Source organism: Guillardia theta (genome assembly GCF_000315625.1).
Source record: "Guillardia theta CCMP2712 unplaced genomic scaffold GUITHscaffold_140, whole genome shotgun sequence".
NCBI lineage: Eukaryota > Cryptophyceae > Pyrenomonadales > Geminigeraceae > Guillardia > Guillardia theta.
Window position 1 is genome coordinate 144,211 of NW_005434534.1, and position 21,464 is coordinate 165,674.

At 52.8% G+C, this 21,464-nt stretch overlaps 9 protein-coding genes across 9 annotated transcripts; 4 read left to right on the forward strand and 5 right to left on the reverse strand.

Moving 5' to 3' along the window:
- Positions 1 to 731: 731 nt before the first annotated feature.
- Positions 732 to 2,420, reverse strand: GUITHDRAFT_48279 (hypothetical protein; the record flags this gene model as incomplete). The annotated part of the gene is made up of 4 exons (XM_005821643.1): positions 732 to 848; positions 915 to 1,121; positions 1,216 to 1,533; positions 1,647 to 2,420. Coding segments are annotated over 4 exons (1,416 nt in total), but the record flags the coding sequence as incomplete, so codon positions are not given.
- Positions 2,421 to 3,679: 1,259 nt separating this feature from the next.
- Positions 3,680 to 5,006, forward strand: GUITHDRAFT_155665 (hypothetical protein). The gene is made up of 8 exons (XM_005821644.1): positions 3,680 to 3,850; positions 3,900 to 4,015; positions 4,063 to 4,156; positions 4,202 to 4,293; positions 4,406 to 4,469; positions 4,518 to 4,619; positions 4,673 to 4,753; positions 4,802 to 5,006. Exons 1-8 carry the CDS (start codon positions 3,707 to 3,709, stop codon positions 4,847 to 4,849), a joined length of 741 nt encoding a protein of 246 aa, XP_005821701.1. The 5' UTR covers positions 3,680 to 3,706; the 3' UTR covers positions 4,850 to 5,006.
- GUITHDRAFT_166144 (hypothetical protein) lies at positions 4,984 to 5,613 on the reverse strand. The gene has a single exon (XM_005821645.1). The coding sequence runs from the start codon at positions 5,439 to 5,441 to the stop codon at positions 5,049 to 5,051; it is 393 nt and encodes a 130-aa protein (XP_005821702.1). The 5' UTR covers positions 5,442 to 5,613; the 3' UTR covers positions 4,984 to 5,048.
- A 3,427-nt stretch (positions 5,614 to 9,040) lies between these two features.
- GUITHDRAFT_119157 (hypothetical protein) lies at positions 9,041 to 10,241 on the reverse strand (the record flags this gene model as incomplete). Its single annotated transcript, XM_005821646.1, has 4 exons — positions 9,041 to 9,133; positions 9,191 to 9,247; positions 9,333 to 9,374; positions 9,438 to 10,241. 4 exons carry the CDS (start codon positions 10,239 to 10,241, stop codon positions 9,041 to 9,043), a joined length of 996 nt encoding a protein of 331 aa, XP_005821703.1.
- GUITHDRAFT_147039 (hypothetical protein) lies at positions 10,240 to 11,142 on the forward strand (the record flags this gene model as incomplete). The annotated part of the gene is made up of 2 exons (XM_005821647.1): positions 10,240 to 10,284; positions 10,414 to 11,142. 2 exons carry the CDS (start codon positions 10,240 to 10,242, stop codon positions 11,140 to 11,142), a joined length of 774 nt encoding a protein of 257 aa, XP_005821704.1.
- A 2,944-nt stretch (positions 11,143 to 14,086) lies between these two features.
- Positions 14,087 to 14,753, forward strand: GUITHDRAFT_147040 (hypothetical protein; the record flags this gene model as incomplete). Its single annotated transcript, XM_005821648.1, has 2 exons — positions 14,087 to 14,710; positions 14,748 to 14,753. 2 exons carry the CDS (start codon positions 14,087 to 14,089, stop codon positions 14,751 to 14,753), a joined length of 630 nt encoding a protein of 209 aa, XP_005821705.1.
- Positions 14,754 to 14,797: 44 nt separating this feature from the next.
- On the forward strand, positions 14,798 to 15,168 carry GUITHDRAFT_155666 (hypothetical protein). Its single transcript, XM_005821649.1, has one exon. The coding sequence runs from the start codon at positions 14,807 to 14,809 to the stop codon at positions 15,014 to 15,016; it is 210 nt and encodes a 69-aa protein (XP_005821706.1). The 5' UTR covers positions 14,798 to 14,806; the 3' UTR covers positions 15,017 to 15,168.
- A 62-nt stretch (positions 15,169 to 15,230) lies between these two features.
- GUITHDRAFT_147041 (hypothetical protein) lies at positions 15,231 to 17,368 on the reverse strand (the record flags this gene model as incomplete). The annotated part of the gene is given in 10 exon segments (XM_005821650.1): positions 15,231 to 15,344; positions 15,403 to 15,561; positions 15,706 to 15,801; positions 15,860 to 16,033; positions 16,164 to 16,199; positions 16,246 to 16,308; positions 16,364 to 16,804; positions 16,824 to 16,892; positions 16,955 to 16,996; positions 17,303 to 17,368. The coding sequence occupies 10 exon segments, from the start codon at positions 17,366 to 17,368 to the stop codon at positions 15,231 to 15,233; spliced, it is 1,260 nt and encodes a 419-aa protein (XP_005821707.1).
- A 931-nt stretch (positions 17,369 to 18,299) lies between these two features.
- GUITHDRAFT_147042 (hypothetical protein) lies at positions 18,300 to 19,646 on the reverse strand (the record flags this gene model as incomplete). Its single annotated transcript, XM_005821651.1, has 7 exons — positions 18,300 to 18,344; positions 18,395 to 18,466; positions 18,514 to 18,562; positions 18,689 to 18,798; positions 18,856 to 19,473; positions 19,523 to 19,581; positions 19,628 to 19,646. 7 exons carry the CDS (start codon positions 19,644 to 19,646, stop codon positions 18,300 to 18,302), a joined length of 972 nt encoding a protein of 323 aa, XP_005821708.1.
- Positions 19,647 to 21,464: the final 1,818 nt, after the last annotated feature.

Below are 21,464 nucleotides of genomic sequence, written 5' to 3' on the forward strand. Positions count from 1 at the left end.
TCGGTGCTCGATTTCCCTTCCCTCCTCCTCCTCCTCCTCCTCCTCCTCCTCCTCCTCCTCCTCCTCCTCCTCCTCCTCCTCCTCCTCCTCCTCCTTTTGCTGATGCTGATGTCCGGCAGTCCATCATCGCTTCAGGCATCATCTCCATGTACATGGTCCCTGCGCTCAAGTTTTTCCCCACCACCGCCTGGTGATTTTCTTCTCTTCCTCTCCTCTCGTCCCACTTCCACCCCCTCCCCTCCCTCCTCTTTCTGCCCCCCATCCTCTCAGACCCGTCCCCCTTCCCCCTCCCCTTCCTGCCTCATTCCCTCACCCTTCAGGTTTGTTGGAACATCTCTGGTCCTGGCAGCGACGATTCTCTACAGGTAGAACATCCTCTCTTGCTCGCGCTCTCTTCATCCTCCTGTTCAGCCTGCCGGACGAGCGCAAGAACAAGGGGAAAGAAGCATAGAAGAATCCGCTTCCTCCTGCTCCACATATTGTTTTTCTCGTGCGCCAAGTCACCCCCGATGTTACATACTGCAGCCCTTGCTTGAGTTCAATACAGCCATCACAAGTTTCTTGCAACAACTAGGAGGAGAGGAGAGCTGAGGGGCGGGAGAGAAAGAGAAGGGGAGGAGAGTCAGGAAGAGGAGGGGGTAGCCTGAGAGGACGAGAGGCGAGGATAGAGATGTTCACTCCTCCCGCTCGTCCACTCGCTTCTCTTCGCTCTCCTCCTGCTTCATCATCATCAAGCTGTTCTTCACCCTTGCCAGCCTCTCGCCCTTGAGATCGTAATGGTACCAGATGACGAGCTGAAGGGCCGAGCAGAGCATGGGAAGAGCGAACGAGAGGCCAAAGATGGCGACCTGGAGGTCTGAAGGGGAGGAGGAGCGAGACGAAGAAGGGAGATGAGCGGGGGAAGGAGCAGAAACGGAGGCAGCAAGGGGAGGGGGAGGGGGAGACGTTTCAGGGGTGCTGTCCTTACTGAGACCGAAGGAGTTTAGGATGAAGACGCCGACGACCGGAGCAAGAGACTGCGAAGGCTTGACGAGCAGCGACTGGACGCCATGGACGGAGGTAGCGACCGACTCCCTCCTCCTCCACTTCACCGCGTCCTCATCGATCACGTCCGCCATGATCTGCACGCATAGGATCAGCCCACCCCATTCCTTTACAACCCTGTTCTGTCCTGAACCTTCCTCTTGCTCCTCCTGCTCCTCCTACTTGACTCACCAGGTCGTAGAAGCCCCAGCTGGTGAGGAGGAGGGCTTGCAGGACGTACAGGGAGCACCAGGTCATGTAGTGGCTGATGCCCACGAGGAGGGCAAGACCGCACGACAGCAGCATGCTTATCGTCACCCGCCACATGAGCAGGTGCAGTCCCCAGCGACTCGCCAGCGGCGTTAAGAGCTGAACCCCGATCTTGGGGAGGTAGAGGACGAGGGCGGTGAAGGCGGCGTGAGCAGGAGGAGGGAGGAGGGGCGTCATGAGAAGCTTGTCCAGGAAGATGAAGAAGGACTTGGAGAGCGTGACGTTGAAATTCATCATCCACTGGAGGGGGGGCAGCAAACGTCAGCGAGATAGCGGAGGAGAAGAGGAGAAGAGGAGGAGGAGGGGAGGAGGAGGAGGGGGGGGGATGAGGAGGGGGGAGGAGGATTTCTCACATTCATGCAGACGTAGAGCACGAAGTTCTTTTGCTGTAGGAGCTGACGAGCGAATTCCATCCATCGCTGCAAGCCAAACCTGCATCCTCCCAACCTCTGCAGCCCCCATCGACTCTTCTCACCCTCCGTCCGCACATCCGTCAGCATGGCTTGACTGGGCGAGTGGGAGGAGGGGTCGCTGGAGCAAGAAGACGGGACCACGAGCATCGAGCCGCTTGCATACCAGGCCATGGCAGAGAGCAGAGAGCACCCCCAGCAGAAGCGCCGGAAGGGGTCGAGGTTGTCCTCGTCCCACAGGTAGTATGCCGTCGTCCCGATGCAGGAGCCGACCAAGCCGAACCAGGAGGAGAACCAGTTGAGCTTCAGCCGCTCCCTGGAGTCGACGCACAGGTCCGCGAGTAGGGCGCACTTGGTGATCATGACGTAGGTCAGGAAGCCATCGTACATCATCATCGACATGGCGAAGTGCAGGACAGCCGCCCATGAGTTGCCGTCCGACGACCAGGGATACCACGTGACCATGAAGCTCAGGCTCCACATGGGACCCCCGTACTTGAGGACAGGAAGGCGGCGGTGGGAGCGGTCGGCCTGCTGGTCGATCATCCACCCGAAGAGAGGATCGTTGATGGCGTTCCAGACGGCATAGACGACATGCACGGCATAGAAGGAGGAGGGTTGCAGACGCACAACTCGAGTGAAGAGGATGACCGAGAAAGGGCCGAAAAGACTGCCCACAATGGAAGATGCGAAGCCGCCAAGAGCGAAGGCTACAGACTGTTTGCTGACACCGCGGAACATCATATCAGGGAAAGCAAGGGTGTGAAGGAGGATATGAATCAAAGCAGGAAGCTACTCCTATCCAGATGCACTGTGGGGCTGGAGGAGAGGCAAGCGGGAAGGGGTAAGGAAGGGTGGACAAGGGAGGATTCCTCGAGAAGACTAGACGAGCAGGTAGCGAGACAACGAGCAGTCGAGTCGTACCAAGATATCGATCCGATCAACCGAGCCGAGCCGAGCTAGGACTGCCTCCTGCCTCCTCCTCGTGGCATACCGACTGCCTTGCCATGTTTCGCCCTGCTGGGAGAAAAGCCGAGGCGAACTTGCTGTGACCCCGACTACCCCATCCCTATTTTGCTCCTTTTCACCCCTTGAGATACTACCCCCACCCTCTTTCGCAAAGTGGCCTCCTGTTGACACTACCCCTTCTTTCACTGTCATTTCATTTCCTATCACCCCTTCTTCATCATAACCCCTACCACCCGGAATATTACCCCACCCCCAGGTATCAACCCTCCCTCTGCTGACACTCTTCTGGGCTCGCCTCACCATGCTGTCCGCTACAGTCTGCGTCCCCCCTGGCGGCGCCTGCCGCTCGCCCGCTTCCCCCGCCCCCCCCCCGCCTCCCTCCCTCCCTCCTCCCCTTCTGTCTGTTCCTCATCCCTTCATCTCCTCGCTGCTTCTTTGCGCTCCCGCTCTCTTGCACTTCTAGAACTGATTTGAGCTTGCCGTTCGTCGAACGTCGCGACCTTTTCCTTACAACCCTCCCCATGTTCACTTGTTCACTTACGACATAAAGTCTCGGCTTTCTCAGAGCTCCTATTCTCTCTTCCCAATGAACTGACATGACGATCATTGCGTTCAATCACGGCAAACTTGTCGTTGACTCTGAATTCCACTTATCGTGCATGAACTGACAACAAAATTGGCTTATGTATATGTTATTATTATCAGAGTCACAATAATGCTTGTCTTGTTCTTATTTTCATCATATTCATGTCTCTTTCATCTAGATTTGTCTTGAGCTTAGAACCAATCGTGTTAGGTTTCATTAGAACAGGCTCAATACGATTTCAGCTTCCCTTACATTTGTGGGTCAAAATTGATTGCAAAACCAAACCAAAAATATGGCTGCAACACAGTGACCCGAACACTTACATTCTTCTTATTGATGATGAGAGCTCAACGCAAATCATGTTGTGATTTAAATAGACTTCTGCAAAGAGGTCTTGGTTGAGACTCACCACTATTGCAACAGTTTCAGTTTTACAGTCGACTTCGCAATGTCGCAAAAATTCTTCAAGACAAGGGGAAGGATGGAGGAAACTCACTTTGCCCGAGAGAAAGACAAGTATGCGTACAAGTCAATTCGAGATGCTCTCAAGGAATCCGGTCAGCTGGACGCGGCGAGGCAGAGACTCGAAGAGGTGGTTTCTCCCGTCGGCGTGCTCTTGCATGTGTTGAGACTTGTCGCAGGCACTGAAGAGAGAGGCCAACGGTGTTGACATCCTTGCTGAAGTCAGCGCGGCACGAGCCATGGCGAAGTTCAACGTGGAAGACCTTCCGCCTGTGACCATCCACCCCCGTATCAAGTAAGCTTCGGTGGTTGGAAGGGAAGCTGGAGGTCATGCTTGCTCAGGCAGGAGGCCCAAGGTCCTTCGGTCCTGCAAGAGATAGAAAACTTCATGAAGAACGTGAAGCTCCCCAAACCACAAACGCATGCAGAATTTGAGGTAGGACTCTGGTCAACCCTATGCACTACGTCACCATCCTGCAAGGTTGCCCAAGACGGTTTGCACGCCATCACGAGAGGCCGTTACGCTTATCTCAACGACTTCATGAAGTCGATGGAGGTGCAGCCAGAAGAAAGGTGAATGGTGTCACTTCTTCCATCCCTTCTGCTCTCCTCACGTTCTTCCATCCCTTCTGCTCTCCTCACGTTCTTCCATCCCTTTTGTTCTTCTCAAGTGTGCAACTGCCAGACGCCCGATGACCAAGAGAGAGATGTTCCGCGCACAGAAGTTCTACGAATCTGCGAATCGAAATGTCTTGCTCGCTTTCTTAGCGACTGGCCATGACCCGTCGATTTGTCAGGCGAAAGCGATAGGAGGTGCCTTCATTGCTGGTTCTGCTCTTTGCTTGATTGGAGGTGGTGTGGCGTGGTATGCCACCAAGAGATACTATAACGTGAAAGACGTGAGTGTGCTCAAGAGGATCTTCAGACTGGCTGACTGCTGCATACGCATCAGAGCAAGGAGTATGCGCAGAAAATGAGAGAGTTGACGCCAGAAACGACGAAGCAGCTTCAAGATGGATCGTTCGGGAACATGGTAATATAAATCCGGAGATTCTTACATGACTGATCTGTGCGCGATCAGATCCGAGGGACCAACGATACGATTCGAACTTGGGTGTCGAAGAATTGATAATCTGCTAGCGTCTAAACCCTTAAACATCCAACTCGTCTATTCTGGTGGAGGTAGTAGTTAGCACAGGATTTGTTTGTGAGTGTCGAAACTCTACGGAAGTCTGAAGTATTCATGGCAACAATCGAAAGCTTTGAAGTAAAGACAGTTTTATTGCACACTAATGCACATTGTAAGTGAACACACAGTTATAGACGACTTAAGCCTTCATGCCTCCGCCAGAAGGAGGAGGGCTCCACGGGTTCGAGTTCTTCCACGGAGCAGGGTTCTTCCACGGAGCAGGGTTCTTCCAGACGGAAAGCTTCTGCCCTGTGACAGGGTGCCAGGGATTGTTGTTCTTCCATGGCTTCGTGTTGATCCAAGGGTGAGGGTTGTGCCACCAGGACTGAAGCGGGTTCTTCCATGGGTTCTTGTTCTTCCATGGAAGCCACACGTGAGGATCTCTCAACAGCTGCATGACCTTGCCTCTCATGTGGCGAGTCCCCATCAACTGGGCAGCACACAGTGGAATGGCAACAGCAGCAAGGGGAAGGCTGTTCTGCCTTGGCGGAAGCTGATCGTAGTCATGTTCGTTCTGGTTCGAATTCTCCATTTGGTGTTTTGGTTCGAAGGGGGAAGCCAGGAGGTGTGAGTTTGGTGTCAGAAGACTTCGAGGGGAGGAGGACGAGGGAGGAAGAGCTTTCAGTTGGGGCTGAACGCGTGGGGAAGGGTGAGCAAGATGGGTTGCGAGGCAGGCGGAGATGCTTTTGAAGCCTCGGAGGGAGCGGGAAGCAGGGGCTAAAGCACCGGTACTTCATAGCGAAAGTACGGGGGTCCTAGGGGATCAACAGGTACAAATTGGGGGTGGGTCCCAAAAACTATATAGACACAATAATCTTTTATTGAAATTTCCCATGGGGTGGGGTGATTTTGGAGAGGGGTAGGGATACAATCGTACAGGTTGTGTAATAGATCCTTACTCACTATTACCTATAGATACAATTAAGGTAAATCAAGTGTTCGTGACCCGGTCAAGGATGCTTCCTTTCAATTGGTTCAAATCGACGGGTAGGGTACAGTACCCATGTAGCCCTCTCCCATTAGGGGGTACTATACGCGTACGAGAAAGATTTGTTTTATAACTTCAAAAACTCTTTTAAGCAGATACGGCCCCAGGCGTCATGGAAGAAGGATGGGAACCCCCAACGTTTGGCTGTTTTGTTGGTTTTAAAATCAAGACTTTGTTTTAAAGTAGAAATGCGAACAAGAAGAACAAAACCAAAGCCAATTCGGACTCTCTTTCGCCTTATTTGCTTTCTCACCCCCATGTTTTACTTGTTTGAGGAGGGTATTCCAAACTCAGTGTGAGTCAATTGTTTTTCCTGAGTTGCATATGCTTCTAAAAGTGCTACCGAAACCTTATCTCCTGACGATATGACCCCATTGATGCCTTTCTCAAAGGATGTATTATCTCAATGTTTCGACAAGAAGCGCCTCCCTCGAATGGTGAAATGCTACCTTTTTAACAATAAAGAATTTTAAAAGTATCATCGATCTGAGGGAGGGGTACATAACCCAGGAGCTGATTGTAGAAAAAGGGGTTCCTTCTCGCCATGAGGATAGGTGGGTGGTTTTAGAAGGCAAATTGAGGGGTGGGTGGGATGTGGGTGGAAGAAGCAAGGGTCGATGACTCAAGGGTCGACGAAGCAAGGCTGCAGGACGATTTGTACCTCACATACATGGTCTCATGTGTGATTTTATAAGTATATCAATAGGTAATTACCACATACTATGGACCTTGGTCATTAGAGGCACCGCTGGGAGTGGGGGAGCTGACCATGGGGCGATGACAGGGCAAGTTGAAGATAAGTAAACTGGGGACCCCTCGGAACAGACAGGAGGGGGGGTGGGGTTGTAGAAGCAACTGACTCGGAGCAAGCCTCACTTGACGGAAAGGACAGCAACAGCTCAATAGGGACGAGGTAGGAAAACCTCGAAGAAGACAGCAGGAACCTAGGACCCATGGGAGACAGCAGGCGATAAGCGAGACAGCTTCTATCACATCTCTACAGGACAGCAATCACAGGTCATGGAACTTCAGGGTCCGACAAATAATTACAAACGGCTAGAGGAGGACTTACCCGTAAGTCATCAGCATGGGCACGAGACGCTTTCCTTCCTGCAGGAAGGGAAAGGAGAACGAGGCGAAGTGTCTCTGGGAGACTTGATTGCTTGAAGTAAACTAAGCTTGAACGCCTGTACAAATCTATTATCATATCTATTAGTGTTCACTGGAACACTGGGAATGAACTGGGAATTCCGTGTGTGCCTGCGATCCGCCAGCGCAACGCATCATCTTGCAAGAGTTCATTAGTCCGTGTCACTGGCTGACCAGTGAAGCAGTAATTTGAAGATACCGAAGCAGTTATAGCACTCTCGAAGATAGTCTGGAAGGTTCGAGTTCCTTTTCGAATGAGGGGATGAAGGTCAAGGAGCTTGTATATGGTCGATAGCTTGCTTGTATATGGTCGATAGCTTGCTTGTATATGGTCGATAGCTTGGTTAACGACTTGAAGGTCAATCGACTCAGGCAATCCTCGTTATGCTCGAGACCGGCCCGGTCTGATTGTCACCCGATGCAAGAAGGCTTGCCTCAGGTCGACGACTTCACTGCCAGAGAGGTGGAAGACAGAATGATGGCGTGTGTTGGATGGGTAAGGAGGAAGAGAAGAAAGGACAAGGAAAGAGCGTGGTAAGAGATCGATGGCAGAGATAATGTTTATGACGTCGAAAGCGATATACGTAAGATAACTAGTCTAAAAGTTCTTCCTCAGTACCTTTTGTAAGTACTTCGTTCTTGCAACTCGTCAGAAGTGGGGATGTTTTGCATTGCTGGCGCCTTTTGCATTGGATGTCGGGTCGCGCTTGGTAAGCTGTAAGATGATCACGAGGAGACGCAGTAAACTGAATGTTTTGCGAGGATGTACCTTTGAAGTTCGCCACGCTTCACGTTGCACGCGCTGTCAGAAGTGCCCCCTTTCATGCTGCACGCGCTTCCTGTTCTGTAGAAGCATCTTGTTCCAGGTCACGGTATGCCTCATATTGCTGATAGCGCTGTCCTGAAGGTGCTGCATGTCATGCAGTCTAATTCAATGAAGTTTCAAGTAATCAGTGGCTCTCAGGAATGAGAATGATAGTCACGTTCAGCAATAGTCGTTATCTGCATTCTTTATTGATCCAACAGCCAGACCTTGATGCGGTCACCTAATTACGCTACACAGGCTGAGTCCGTAAGCCGGCATGGAGGCGATTGGATTGCCAAAGCATTGGAATTATTTTGAGGAGCTGGGTATAGAGATATCATAGCATGCTGATCAATTCTTCGATCGTATCATGCCGCGGAAAGACATCAATTCCATTAAGATCTGTACATCTGTTTACTGAGCCCCTGCATCTGGGTCAAGTCTGATGTGAAGATACATCTCAATTCACAGGTTTTCCCGTACTATCTTTGTCCGATTATGTTCATGTCGTTATGAATCAAACTGTGACATGAGTAGAAGCTAAAATTTAGAGACTCCTCTTGTCTGCGTTTGCTGAAACTTCATGATGGAGTGATGAATGAAATTTGATACTAAAACAATTGAAGGGATGGCGCGGAGCAGGAGCACCGTGTTTCCCACCTCACGAGAACTGAGGAGGCGTAGCACAGCCTGAGCACCTGCTAAGCACAGTCGAGCTCGATACTGGCGAAACAGGCGGCCCAGCACGGAGGCGATGGAAGGAGGGCCCCTTGCGAACTCGGAAAATGGAGGGCGTCACCTGCACTGAAGGAAACCAGTCTGGTTGAAAGGCTTTGACGTCGGATGCCAAGGCATGCGACTCGGCCGCGATCGGGTCGAATACAACAGGGAAGAAAATACCTTGGCAATATTTGTGTGCAATGCGATAGAAATGTTGTTACACACTGAACAGGAAAAGCGCTATAGAGAGATGGCTGACTGGATGACTGAGAAAGAATGATTGAAAGTACATACTGTTCTACGATACCAGTGCCGTGACGCCGGTCAGCCTGCTTCATCGACAGTCGTGCCACGGTAAGGCTGCTGCTGCGAGAAATGGTCATTCCGAATATTCCTCAGGGCTTGAAGGTGATGGATCATCTACACACGAATCATACTCCGCACCGTGGCATCTCCCCGGCCCTTCAACTCAGTTGATAGCCATCTCTTGACCCACCTGCTGCATATCCTGCAAAAGCTTCCGCATGATCCCCTTCAGCTCCTGCACATCTTTCGTGAACCCCTGGCACAATCGTGAGGCTCCTCTATGTCAGACGGTCTGTCAAGATCAGTTTCCCACCGACAACATCGTACCCGTGTTGCTCTCGAGCTCGTGTACATCCTTGCTGACAGGCTCCTGCCGCATTGTTACCGTCAATCCCTCGCAGTGGCCGCTTCAAGGCTGACTCGAGCCTCCGCTACTAACACCGTGCTCTACATACCATGTGTTTCTCAACCGTTTGAACGACGTCGTCTCGATATTCCTTTAAAGGGGCGAGTCACCGATGTCGAAAATTCGAGGCGTCATCCGACATGACTTGAAGTACCTTGAGGCTCGTTCTCACGTCATTGAACATGCTACAGACAGTCTGAGGCTCTGCATGACACAGGAAGATTGGTACTCCGCACTGAGCTAGTAAGATGTTAGCCTCCTTGGCCAGCTGCCATTCCTTAACAATATGAATGGCGTTGTCGACGAAGACAGCCTTGCTTCCTCGGACTATCACGCCCATCGCCACCAGCCTGGTGCTGCTGCTTTCAGCCTGGTCCGGTGGCCACATTTGTTGCCTGAGCGACAAAGCAGTTTCAAGTTGCCAGAACTTCTGTACAATACTTGAGGTACATTGAGTGATTTCAAAATGTACAAGATCATTTTCCATCAGAACAAGACGCTCTAGCTGCTTTCTGGCATCCTCGTCCTCCTCTCTACCGTATGTGTGTAAGGCGATGACGAGCGAGCTGGCTTCTTTCGAAGAATCGTCAAAGTCCAGTACGCATTCCAAATTTCCTCTCAAAGTCATGGTTGGGGTAACTTGCAGTAAGATTCGAAAATAGAGGTCGAACTGAAATTCGCAATTCAAGGTGTACGTTTTGCTTTCTTCAGAAATGCCTTGAAGTTGACTCGATGATCTCCCCGCGACGAACATGTTGTTCCAGGCAATGCGATACAGAGCAGTATTGATCCACGAAAGATCTTCTATTCGATTCAAGCTCGGAAAGCGCATCATCGGGACTGTGACAGGCGCAAGGTTGGTATAGAGTTGACTTTCGACACTGTTGCAAGACTTGTTTTGATTCAGCTTGCGGATGATTTTGCCCGCATTCTTACGATGCTTTGAACTTCTGGCCATGGCGACGCAGACAGCAGCGTCTTGGTTCTGCTACCGTGCCCCCGTGAGAGTCTGGTAGGATCTCCTTTCTTTCTGGTAGGATCTCAGCCTTATTAGGGGGCTTGGGAGTAGGCCCGCCACTGATTCCGCTGTCGTTTGGATCCCAAGGGGTATGGGACACGTGTCCGTGTAGCTTCACCTTTGTACGATATTCAGGACGCCAGAAGAAGCGATACCGCTCATGCCCTCATGGCCTACCATGTGCTGCATCTCTGGTCCTCGTCGCTATTCCTTTGTCTTCCCAGGCTCCGCTCCTTTTTCTTTCCTCCTGGCTGTCGATCTCTTCGCCCTCCTCACGTGCACGTCAGGTGACGGCGCCGCCGGAACAGCTTTGGCACATGCAGCATGCAGCTTGAGCTTGAAGTGCTCATCGTTCCCTGCTTGGGGACTCAGCCCATCGAGATACAAGCTGGGGACTCAGCCCATCGAGATACAAGCTGAGGATGTGCTTCCCTTGGGCGTCAAGCTGGACAGGGATGGGAGGAAGAACGTGAACGGGGCGGCGAGCATGCTCATGAGTAGAAGGAGCAGGACGAGGGTGGAGATCGAGGGGTTGGAACCAATCACTGACTCGAGCTACCACAAGTGGGCCACGGTGCGAGAAATCACAAACTTCCCCTTCCCCTTCCACGTTCAGTTCGACAGCGAGGTGCCAACGGTAGGAGGAGGGACGGTTGAGGAATTCGTGCTGCTTGGAGAGCTGGTTGTTGCCAGGAACAAGATCAGCGAGCAGAGGGTGGCTGCTCTCCTCGTCACTGTGAGCCCCCTCCTCGTCCGTGTCCTGGACTTGTTCACTGCTCGTCCTATTCCCCGTGTCTGTCTCCGACTCACGAGCCTATCGGGCGACGACCTCTTCCTCTAGCGAGCCGGGGAAACAAGGAAAGTCTTCTTGTCGGAGCTTGACGACACGGGATAGCTGACCAGCAGCGTACAAGGGAATTGTCAACTGACAGCGAGAGCAGGCAGGTTGTACACGCTCAACGTTGAGAAGTCAAGTGAGAGCAGGATGTGTTATGGGAGGGAGGGGAGGAGAAGGAGGGGAAGGAGAGCGAGTTGTCGTGTCTCATTGAAGTTGTCGCAGGCTGCCAGGTGCTTGAGATGGAACTTTCGATCATCGGCGGGTCTGATAACGCTGTCAATGCTTTGCATGACACATTTTAGGTTTCTACGAAGTCGCCAAGTTGCTCGACGATCGCACCAGCTGGGAAGAAAAATCAGCGAGCTGGAAGCGCCGAAGTCTTCAGAGAGAGTACTCTCCAAGAAGGCAGCAGCTGGAGCGTATAAGAGCTCTGCGAAGGCGAGCTCAAACCTCCGCAGGAAGGAATCTTATTGAACAGGAGTGGGCAGCAACAGAGCTATGGTCTTCTCTTACAGCCACGAGTGCAGCAAGGGTTCTAAGAGCTACTGGACCTCTGGAGCACAACCCCTGTTGGGCGACAGAGTGTGCAAAGTACGGGTGGTACCTCCTACCCCCTGTACTGGTACGATTGGCTGAACCTCGAGGAGGAGCAGGCAGCAGATCTAAGCGGACGCACGAGGGATGCTCGCTCGTGCGTGAGCCTCACCACCCCTGGTGGTTCCCCTCTACTGTAAAAGGATCGTCAACAACTGCTCAGGTGGTCTGTCCTTTCCTTTGCTGTTTATGCCATGAATGGACAGTGTATTTGTGTTGTCAAATAAACTTCACATCTCTACTCTTCACCTTTGTGTGTGGTCCAGCAGAGGTGCTTTGAGGATGACACCTTTATGGACGGCACAAATATTTTCCTGGGAATTGGCCGCGTGCTTCACAGCACAGACCTGACGACTAGCATGGCCAGTACGTGGGGGAGTGTAACCACCATCAGCTGCGGGCTGATGGAGACAGTCCTTGAAATGTCCATGTTGTAGGTGCTTTGTGATCATGGTTTACCCAGCTAATCTCGACGCAAATTTGAGGAGGGTTACAGATCAAATAAAGACATCTATGATATCATTGTCTTACCTACCTTCACATTCTCCCGCTCAAGGCTTTTCTTCCCGTTATTGCCTGCACTGGTTGCCACCTACAAAATGAGACGCTGAAGGTTTTCTGTATTGGTTGGCAGTGCTAGCCGCGAACAAAAAAACAACTACCCTGGATAGTCTGGCAGCCTCTCAAAACTTGAAATGAAGTTCCAGGTGATCTGAGCCCTGTGAAAGCATTTGGGGACAGGATCTCCTGTCATTTCGAGGCTTCCGTGTCCTGTGTAGCCTTCATTTCTGGCGCCATTTGTTTTGGTGCGGATCCTGCCGTAAGTAAACAAAAATACTCGGCAGCCGGCCATTCCGTAGTCACCGGGGCCCGGCTTGTCGGAAAATGAAAATATGAATTTTTCTCTCTGAGATTTGAAATTTATATTAATATCCTAAACTTTACCATGTGCACCTTTTAATTCAAAAATGAAATCTCATGTTGACCGTGCCCTGTCCCTCCGACCCCAAGGGGGTGATCGTGACATCTACCCCCACCCCTTGTCGTCTACACCCCACCACCCATTCAATGGTTCTTAACCACTAGTAAACCTCCTATTACAGACCCCTGTTCGGGTTACCCCACCCATATGTCTAGTTGTTTGTCCCGTCGATCATCATACCCCACCCTATCTTGAACCTCCTCCGTCGTCGGTAGGCATATATCTGGGTCGAATGGACCACCCCACCCCTTGTAGAAATACTGCCCACTCCTACCCCCAGTCCCCAGAAGGACCCTGGCTTGTGTCACAGTCATGCACACCACCCCTTTACCACCCCACGGACATCAACATAATCCGGGAAAACACTGGGGTGTGAGGTATTGGGGTGGGTGTACCTCATTTACCACAAATGTACCCCAATTCCTATGGCCTCGACACTATTCAGATCTAGGACCATTTCCCATAGGGAACAACAGTACCACCACCCCAGTGGATACCACAGAACCACCCGTACCTGTACAAAAATATCTATCTGGCAAGAGGCTGGGCAACCAGATATACACGACTACCCCTCAACTCCCCCAGGCGAAGACCTTGAATTGACGGGTACCACTGGGGGGTACCTGGACAGAGTTTGCCCCTATCACTATGACTATGACTACCCCACCCTCCCGTACGGATTGGTACCCTACCACCCACCAACCTAGAAGCTGATTGCTTTATCTTTGTACCACCCCTCCACATGTCTTATATATGCCCAGTTGCAGACCCTACCCACCACGAGTTTGCTCCTTTCTTTGGTAAAAACTGTACCCTCCCCTACCCCCACCCCCCCTACAGCCATCTATGGCTACCCACCCATAATTGTAACCACCACACGTAGGAGGCTGAGGGGCTCCACCCCCTAAACTCAATACGCCCTCCCTCCCTCCCTCCCTCCCTACCCCTGCTTCCGGTCAACAGCTTATTGCCGCCTTCTTGGCTTCAACCCTTTGATCCTCCTCCTCCTCCTCCTCCTCCTCCTCCTCCCTTTCCTGCGAAGGCACCTACTCAGGCTTCTCTTCCTCCTTCCTTCCTCTCCCCGTCTTTTCTCACGTGCTAGATTCCTTCAACCTCACCCCCCCCCCCCCCACAAATATCCGCATCAGCATTACCGTGACAGCTCGCCGCACAAGAGTTGTCTGGTGTCCTTCCGCTAAAGGGAGCTGAAAAAGAGTATTTGGGCTGATTTTTAATCGAAGATACCGTGATAGCTTGTCCGAAACAGCGAAGATGGTGAGTTCGGAAGTGGTTGATATGGAGGAGCTCAGGCTAATACTCAAGGAGATTCGAGCTGTGGAATTCAGAATACACATTGCATCAGCTATATTCATGGTGATTTTTGTCCTTTGGGGCGTGCTGCTCCTGTGCATGTCTGCCAAGGTGACTCGTAGAAGGGACTCCCTAAGACGGCTCTCGTTGATGGGCAAGAAGATCTTGAGTTATGTCGATATCAACGGGAGGAGGAAAAGTGTCGAAGGAGATGTAGGGTCCGTGAGCAACACGGATATGGGCATGCCAAAGGGGCGGAGGGTGAGCACTGAGGGGATTCCAATCGGCAACACGGATATGGGCATGCCAAAGGGGCGGAGGGTGAGTACTGAGGGGATTCCAATCGACGTCAGGAACAACCTGTCTGGGAGCAAGAGCTTTCTGGTGGAGCGGGTGCCCTCCGGCGACAAAGCGAGGGCGGGCGGAGGGTTTGAAAGGACGTCTTCCCTGGACCGTTCAAGACCTGCCCCTCAAGCTCCGTCGGGATTTGAACGAGCTGCGTCGAGTGAAAGGAGCAGCAAGAGCAGTGGCTCCCGATACTGGGCACACGTCATCGCCAAGGAGAACAACTCACGTTCTCCGGAGCCAGTTGCAACACCATCGATGCACCGCTCGATGGGAAACCTCAAGGTGTCGAAGTCCTCGGAGTCTCTGCTAACCCTCGCACAGCAGAGCCAGATGAAGGTGCTCGGGTCGTCGTCGCAGGAGAACTTGTTTCAAGACCTGAGGAGCGACTTGAACACCGACGGCCCTGAGTCAAAACTTCTACTGCAGGAGAAGATGGCATACAGCGACGAGGAGCTTAACGGCCCCAACTCTGACGAGGTCTCGGATGCCTCCGATCCCGATGAGAGCAGGAAGCATCTCGCTCCTTTCCAACGCAAACCGTACAGGAAGAGGGACAAGTCGAAGATTATCATCACCCAGGGCATCACCGTATCCGGCCCGTCAAGAAAGTTGGGCGAGGTCGTTCAGCTACCTGAGATCTGAGCTCAGCACATGGATGAACCAGTCGGCGCTGCATCAAGCGAGACTCTCGCAGCACAATGACGACGTGAAGCAACGGAGGGAGGGAGGGAAGGAGGTCTTCAGTGTAATTTACGATAACGTGAACATTTTCCGTAAAGCCCAAGGGTTGTTCCTGTGTTCGTCATATTCTTACATCAACTACGTTCACGCGATGCCAAATCATGTTCAGAATCCCTTAAAGAACCAAGAATCCATCATGCTGCCCTGCTGCTCCTGCCCCCTGCTCTCCATGCTCACAGCCCCGGAGGAGCCCGACCATCCATCCTGAGCTCGACCATTCGCAGGCGTGCTGCTGGCACAGTGCGGCAACATGAGCCAAGAGAGAGGAACGAACAATGGGCACTCACTACTGACTCTTGACTGAGGATTGGAGGTAGGGTTGTGAAGAAAGTCTCTGGTTGCTGCGGAGATCCGGAGTTGCTGCAGGAGAACAAGTGAGTATGAGGTGTTGCGTCCATAGTGCAGGAGTTCGGACCGTAGATGCTGGTATCCGGGCTCCGCAACATCTGTGATGTCGACATTAGCTAGGGCACAAGATAGGGCGGAAGAGGAAAAGGACAAGGAGTTGAGGATATGAAGACGCAGATTGAGCGGTTCGACGAGCGCAGCGAGACAGAAAAAGGAAAGGCCGAGGAAGGGCCGGGACTCACCTGACTCCCATCGACTCTTGTCAACTTGACAGTGAATTGATATCCATCGCGAGACAGGCTTAGGCTGCATGAGCTACCTTCAGGGCCCAGGGTGTGCTGTTGGCAGCCGTTTGTCAGATGAGCGGTGGAAGGCAACCAGCAAGAGAACACGTACGTTGATGAGGGTCTTGAGGTTGAGCCCGTTTGCAATGACGTCCATCCCATCAATCCCAATGATCGTGTCGTTCACCCGGATCTGCCCATTGCGAGAGGCTGCGAATCCCTCGACGATGTCCGCAACGTAGATGCGGCCATCGACAGTCTCTTCTAGGCCGAGCCCGAGGCCGATCTGAGGAAGACAACAGTTAGCTCCTTGCAGATGCAGCAGAGTGAAGTAGCTACATGACGAGGAGGAGCGGGAGGATCCTGCAAACAGCTCGTGAGACACTGTGGGACTGTGAGGAACACAAGGAACGCACCCTCTCAACGATCTTCTCAACTTCTTTGACAATGACCTGTAGCGCTCTGCTCAGCGTCCTCGACCCGGAGGCGAGTGCCCACCTTCTCGACGATCTTCTCGACTGGTACCTCACGAATGACTATCTTCTCGACCGGGACGGGAACCTGCAGAGCGGGGACGTTGTCAGGAGGTTGTGGAGATGGGGGCCAGTGCGAAAACCTCGATCATCTCCTTGACGATCCTTTCCACTGGCACCTCGATGTATCTATCCACAACTCGCTCCACCACCTTGACTTGGGGGACGGGGACTAGGATCTCCTTGACGATGATCTGGTTCTGATACTTGGCATTGATCAGGTCCTCCAGCCGCTTCGACAGCGCCTCTGACTGCGCCTTTGCATACGAGCAGTCCGTGCATGGCTTCGGCGGCAGCTGCGGCATCCTGGTCACGTACGAGGTGAAGGACCTGTCGACGGTGAAGCTGTCGCTGAACAGACCCCCGAAGGTCCCGCTCTGAGGACTCATCACGTAGCCCTCTGCCGCCGATTCGCTGGCAACGACGCGTTGCACGCAGTCGCCCTGCCTCTCATGCGCGTCCACGGCCTCGAACTCCCCGGAGAACCCACAGCTGTACTTGCAGGTGAAGAACTCGGAGTTACCCTGCATGCAACAAGCTCACGGTCAGCGAGGGAGGCCTGAGACCATAATTGTCTGCTGCCATACATTCTGATGGAGAAGCATGGGAGAGCTGGCGGAGGTGGCAGAGGTGGCGGTGAGAGGAATTATTATGGGGGATCCGGAGGAATTGACCTGCTCTTGGCTGTAGCCTGATCCAGCACCAAAAGCAGAGTTCTAAGGTAAGGGTCAGTAAAAAGAGAGCAATGAGACGAGGAGAGCGTGAAACAGACAGCTAGGCACTTTGTTCCGAGTTGGAACATGGTTGTTCAGCGTTCAATGGGTTTGATGGGAATGAAGACGGGAATGGTCTTGAGAGAGAGTCATTTGCACAACATGAGGTACAAGATGGTGCGGTCAGACTATATTGGGCTTTCAAACTGATTGGAGACAAGACGATCATGTCCGACGACTTGTCGGAGGAGGGAAGGGAAGGGAGGGAGGAGGGAGGAGGGAGGAGGGAGATCATACGCATGGCCTCACTTTTTGCGCTTCTGTCGCCTCCTCCAGCATCTCGTCAAGCAGGTTCTTCCCTGCCGCCTCTGCCATGGCTGCCGAGGATGTCGCCGAAGATGACCCGTGGGAAATTGTGGGGTAGGGCTACATTGGATTTGGAGGGTGGGGTCAAATGTGACCGAGATTTACGTGGGTAGTCTGTTATAGTTTGAGTAGGTAGGGGTCTAGAGGCTGGGGTGGGCAATCAAAACAAGTGGAAGTGAACTCTCAGGACTAAGAGATCGGATGAGGAGGTGGGTGGGTAATTCGAGGGGGTGGGGATGATTGAATGTTTATGGATGGGGGTACTTTTAGAAGCATATCAAGGGAAAGAAGGGGGTGAGAATGTTTTGGTTTTTCATGACTGTTCTAAGGGTGGGGTCAATCATGAAATTGGAGGGGTAGTGTAAAGAATAGTAACGACTCTCAAATTCCGGATCCAACATGTACTGTATTAGCAACCAACGGAGAAACATGGCGAGGCAGGGAGAGAAGAGCAATGGAGTGGAAGGGCAGGCAAAGGGAGGGATTTGGACTGAGACCGAGGACAGGGACATGTTAGGACAACAGGAGGGAGCGAGGATATTTATACAAGGCGCTATCCTATCATCAAGTGACTTGAGTCAAAGGAATTTGATAGAGACACGAAATGGAGCAGATGAAAAGAATAGAAAAGAAAGAATCTCTGCTGCTGTGTGATAGGGAACACAAGAGTGAAGTGACAGCAATGCGATCAAGAAGTGAAGTGTGGAATCAGAGGATGCCAGCCAGTGCCACGGTTTCTTGCCGGCATCGGAGAGGGAAACAAGGAGAGCAGAGGCAGAGGGAGGAGCACATAGAAGAGTACAAACTTCAAGTAGAAGTCGCAGTCTTTAGAAGTCGCAGTCTTTCAATTAGAAGTTGCAGACTAGAAAGTTCACTCCACTTGAGAAAAATTCAGATGCGATCGTAGAAACAATAACAATAGCGCCGCCGCCCACTGGGCTCAGATGCCCTTCATGCCGTACCAGGCTCTCATCCTCTCCCAACACTGCGAAGCATCAAGCGTGAGAGGGCGGGGGCGGGCAAAGAACGACGTACCATGAACTGCACAATGGTGAAGGGACCGAACCGCATCCATTGAGCGTTGAATCCCTTGTACAGCGCCATGATCTGCGGGGACGTCAAGAAGGCAGCGAGAGCGAAGTGGGGCCGCGTACCCCATTCTGCTTCACGATTTTCATGGCGCAGTCTATCATGCCCGTGTACCTGCGAGAGGGAGAGAGAACGGAGAACGGAGAACGGGGAGAGAAGAGGGGGGGGGGGGGGGGGGGGAGGAAGCCAAGGGACAAAAGAATGTCAGAGGGAGGTTACAGGGCACTTGTTGACTAATACAGCTTCTTGCCGGCTGGCTGATTCATCAATCTTGTCCTTACAAGGTCTACTGGACTAGTAGTCGCAGCAACCATCACCCCCGCAAACATGCTGCAGCAAAAGTGCAGAGCCTGCAAAGAGACAAGCAGGTCAACAAGCGAGGGAGGGGGCGAGTTTCAAGAGAATACCATGCCCTCTTGCATGATGTGGTGCTTGAGGAGGTTCTGTTTCAGATCATCGTAAGCTGCGAGCTTGGTCGCGTTCAAAATGGCAGCTCGAATCATCGTTGTATGCACGCTCCGATAGAAGGCAGTGAAACCGCCGTCAGCATACACTTCCTTCGCTATCGTCATGAGCCTCTTGGGCTCGCCCTCGTTGGCCATCATGCGAACTTTGAGAACGTCGGTCGGGTTGGCCAGCCCTGATCCCACGATCCCTGCCGCTGCCCCCGAGGCAAACTTCTTCCATATCGGAGTGTGCTTCGCATCACTCTCCCCCAGTACGCGCTTGAACGGCTCATAAAGGCCGAACCTTAGCGACGAGTACGACATCTCCCGGAGCGCGGCTGCCGACATCCCCTTGTAGAGGCCAAAGAAACCCTCGTTTCTCGCCACCATCGTGGCAGATCCCAGGAATGAGTTGTACGTCTTGTGCGCTGCCGCTCCCACCTCCCCTGAGATCTGCAGCCTCGTCTTCACCACCTCCACAGGCTGCGTGCATGTTTGCGCTACGACGCTGGCCAACCCCGCCATCCCCATCCGCGCCAGGTCGTTCTGAGTCTGCGCCGATATCCATCGTGTCTTGACCTTGCAGGAAATGTTATTGCGAACGTAACAGACGGGGAGCAGTCGAAACCTCCACTGTGAGCGAGTCTCGATGCCGCAACTCAGGGATCTTGGGGCGCGACTCGGCTGCTGCTTGACGCGTCACCCCATGAAAGAATCCCTCCTGCTCCATCACCTTCAGGATCGATTTTCATCCTGAGTTCTTGTGCTCTGTAACGGCCAAACCCTGGGCTGCCAGCAGTCAGACAGCTTCATGCACCGAGCCAAGTGATAAGGTACGAATGGTGAACGTCAAGCACTGGTAAGCAGGGTAGAGGCTAGGTGAGGAGAACATTTCGAAAGTGATGACAGATAAGAGAGGTTCGCTCAGAAGCAGCAAATCGGCAGGTATACCAGAGTGAGGAACGAGCAACATAGGCCGGACAACATCTGAACGAGACGAAATCTCATTTTTGCCACCGGGGGGAGGTGTAGCCATCGAAAGCACAGAAGCATTGACAATGAACAAGGCCCGGAGTGTATATTGATATGGAAGAAATCTCTGAAAGGATATACAAGGAGGAGGGCACTTCAAAGTGAATGAGAAGGACAAACAATGTCTGGAATGGAACGGAACGGAACGAGGTGGTGGTCGGAGATGAAAGCTCTGGTAGGAATGCTGGTTCAAAGGAGTACAAGGGCAAGGACAAGGACGAGGACGAGGAGGACAAGGAGGGAGGACAAGGAAGAGGAGGAGGAGGAGGAGGATAGCAATGAGCTGTGGAGTCGGGCTATAGGATAGGGTGCGCTGCCATCGTCAGGGGGGGAGGGCACGTGTGGGGGTCCTCCCGCATCAAGTTGATGAATAAGGTTTTGGAAAGGGTAGGGTAGGTGTGGACCTCTATTTCTAAGGGGTACTTGGAATTGAATCGTGTGCTGAAGGGGGTTACAATCATTTGGTACCCGTGCAAATACAATATGATTGAGAACAAAAGAGGGGTCTTTAAACTTTGTACCCACCCGAATAATCGGGCAAATTTTTGATGAGAGTGGGTAGGTAAGATACATGGGTAGGGGTAATTGATTGTCAAACCCCCACCCCTCTGTTTCTAAAGAAGTCGGAACTCTTGTGGAACAGGACCCCAAACTTCGTCAGGAAAGGTGGGGTGGGGTCCTTGTAAGGGTGATGAACTTGCCATGAAATTAAATCCCTAAATTTGTGTTTCAGTTTTCAAACTTGATCAGTCAAGCTTCAAAACTTTGAAGCCTCACATGGTCCCGGAACGGCGTACCTTGTACCGTACCGTACTAGGGCGCCGGGCCGCGTGCCAGTGCGTGCCGGGCCTCCGGGCCGGCCCGAGTCTGCCTGGCATCCGATCCAATGACTTCCGGGCGAAACTCGCGGCGGCCTGCCAGTCACCGTGGCACCGCGATGGCGGCGACGGTGGCCGACTCTCAGTCTGTGACCCGCCCGTACGCCACCGTCCGCGGGTCCGACCGTGAGGGGAACCGGCGCCGTCACGGCGGAAAGCGGCGGCGGGCCGGGCCGAGGCTGAGGGCCGCTCTGCGGCATTGCCGAGACGGTCTGGCATTGTGAGGGCCTCGTTCATTTTTATCCGATCATATTGCACTTAACTTTGAGTAAAGCTCGGGAGCCTGTCATGCTCCCGCGCCCGAGTCCTGAGCAAAGTCAGATATGACACGGCCACGGCGGACTCCAAACGTACGCGGCCCCCGACCCCGTACGATCCGCCATCGACTCAGCTGCCGGGCTCGATGCGGTAGAGGTTGACTCGAGCGTCTTGAAGAAGAGCGTAAGAGCCGAACAAATCTTGTCTCGGCGCTTCCGCCGCCACGTCTTGGAACTGCATGCCAAGTCTTGACATCTCCTCGCACAGGAACGAGATCATCTCAGGGGAGCGAACGGTAGCGGCAAGATACGCGACAGCAGCCCGACGGTTGAAGAGATAGGAGATCACCTCCAGCAGAGCCTGACCAGGATGACAAGTGAGCCGACCTCCTCCTCCTCCCCC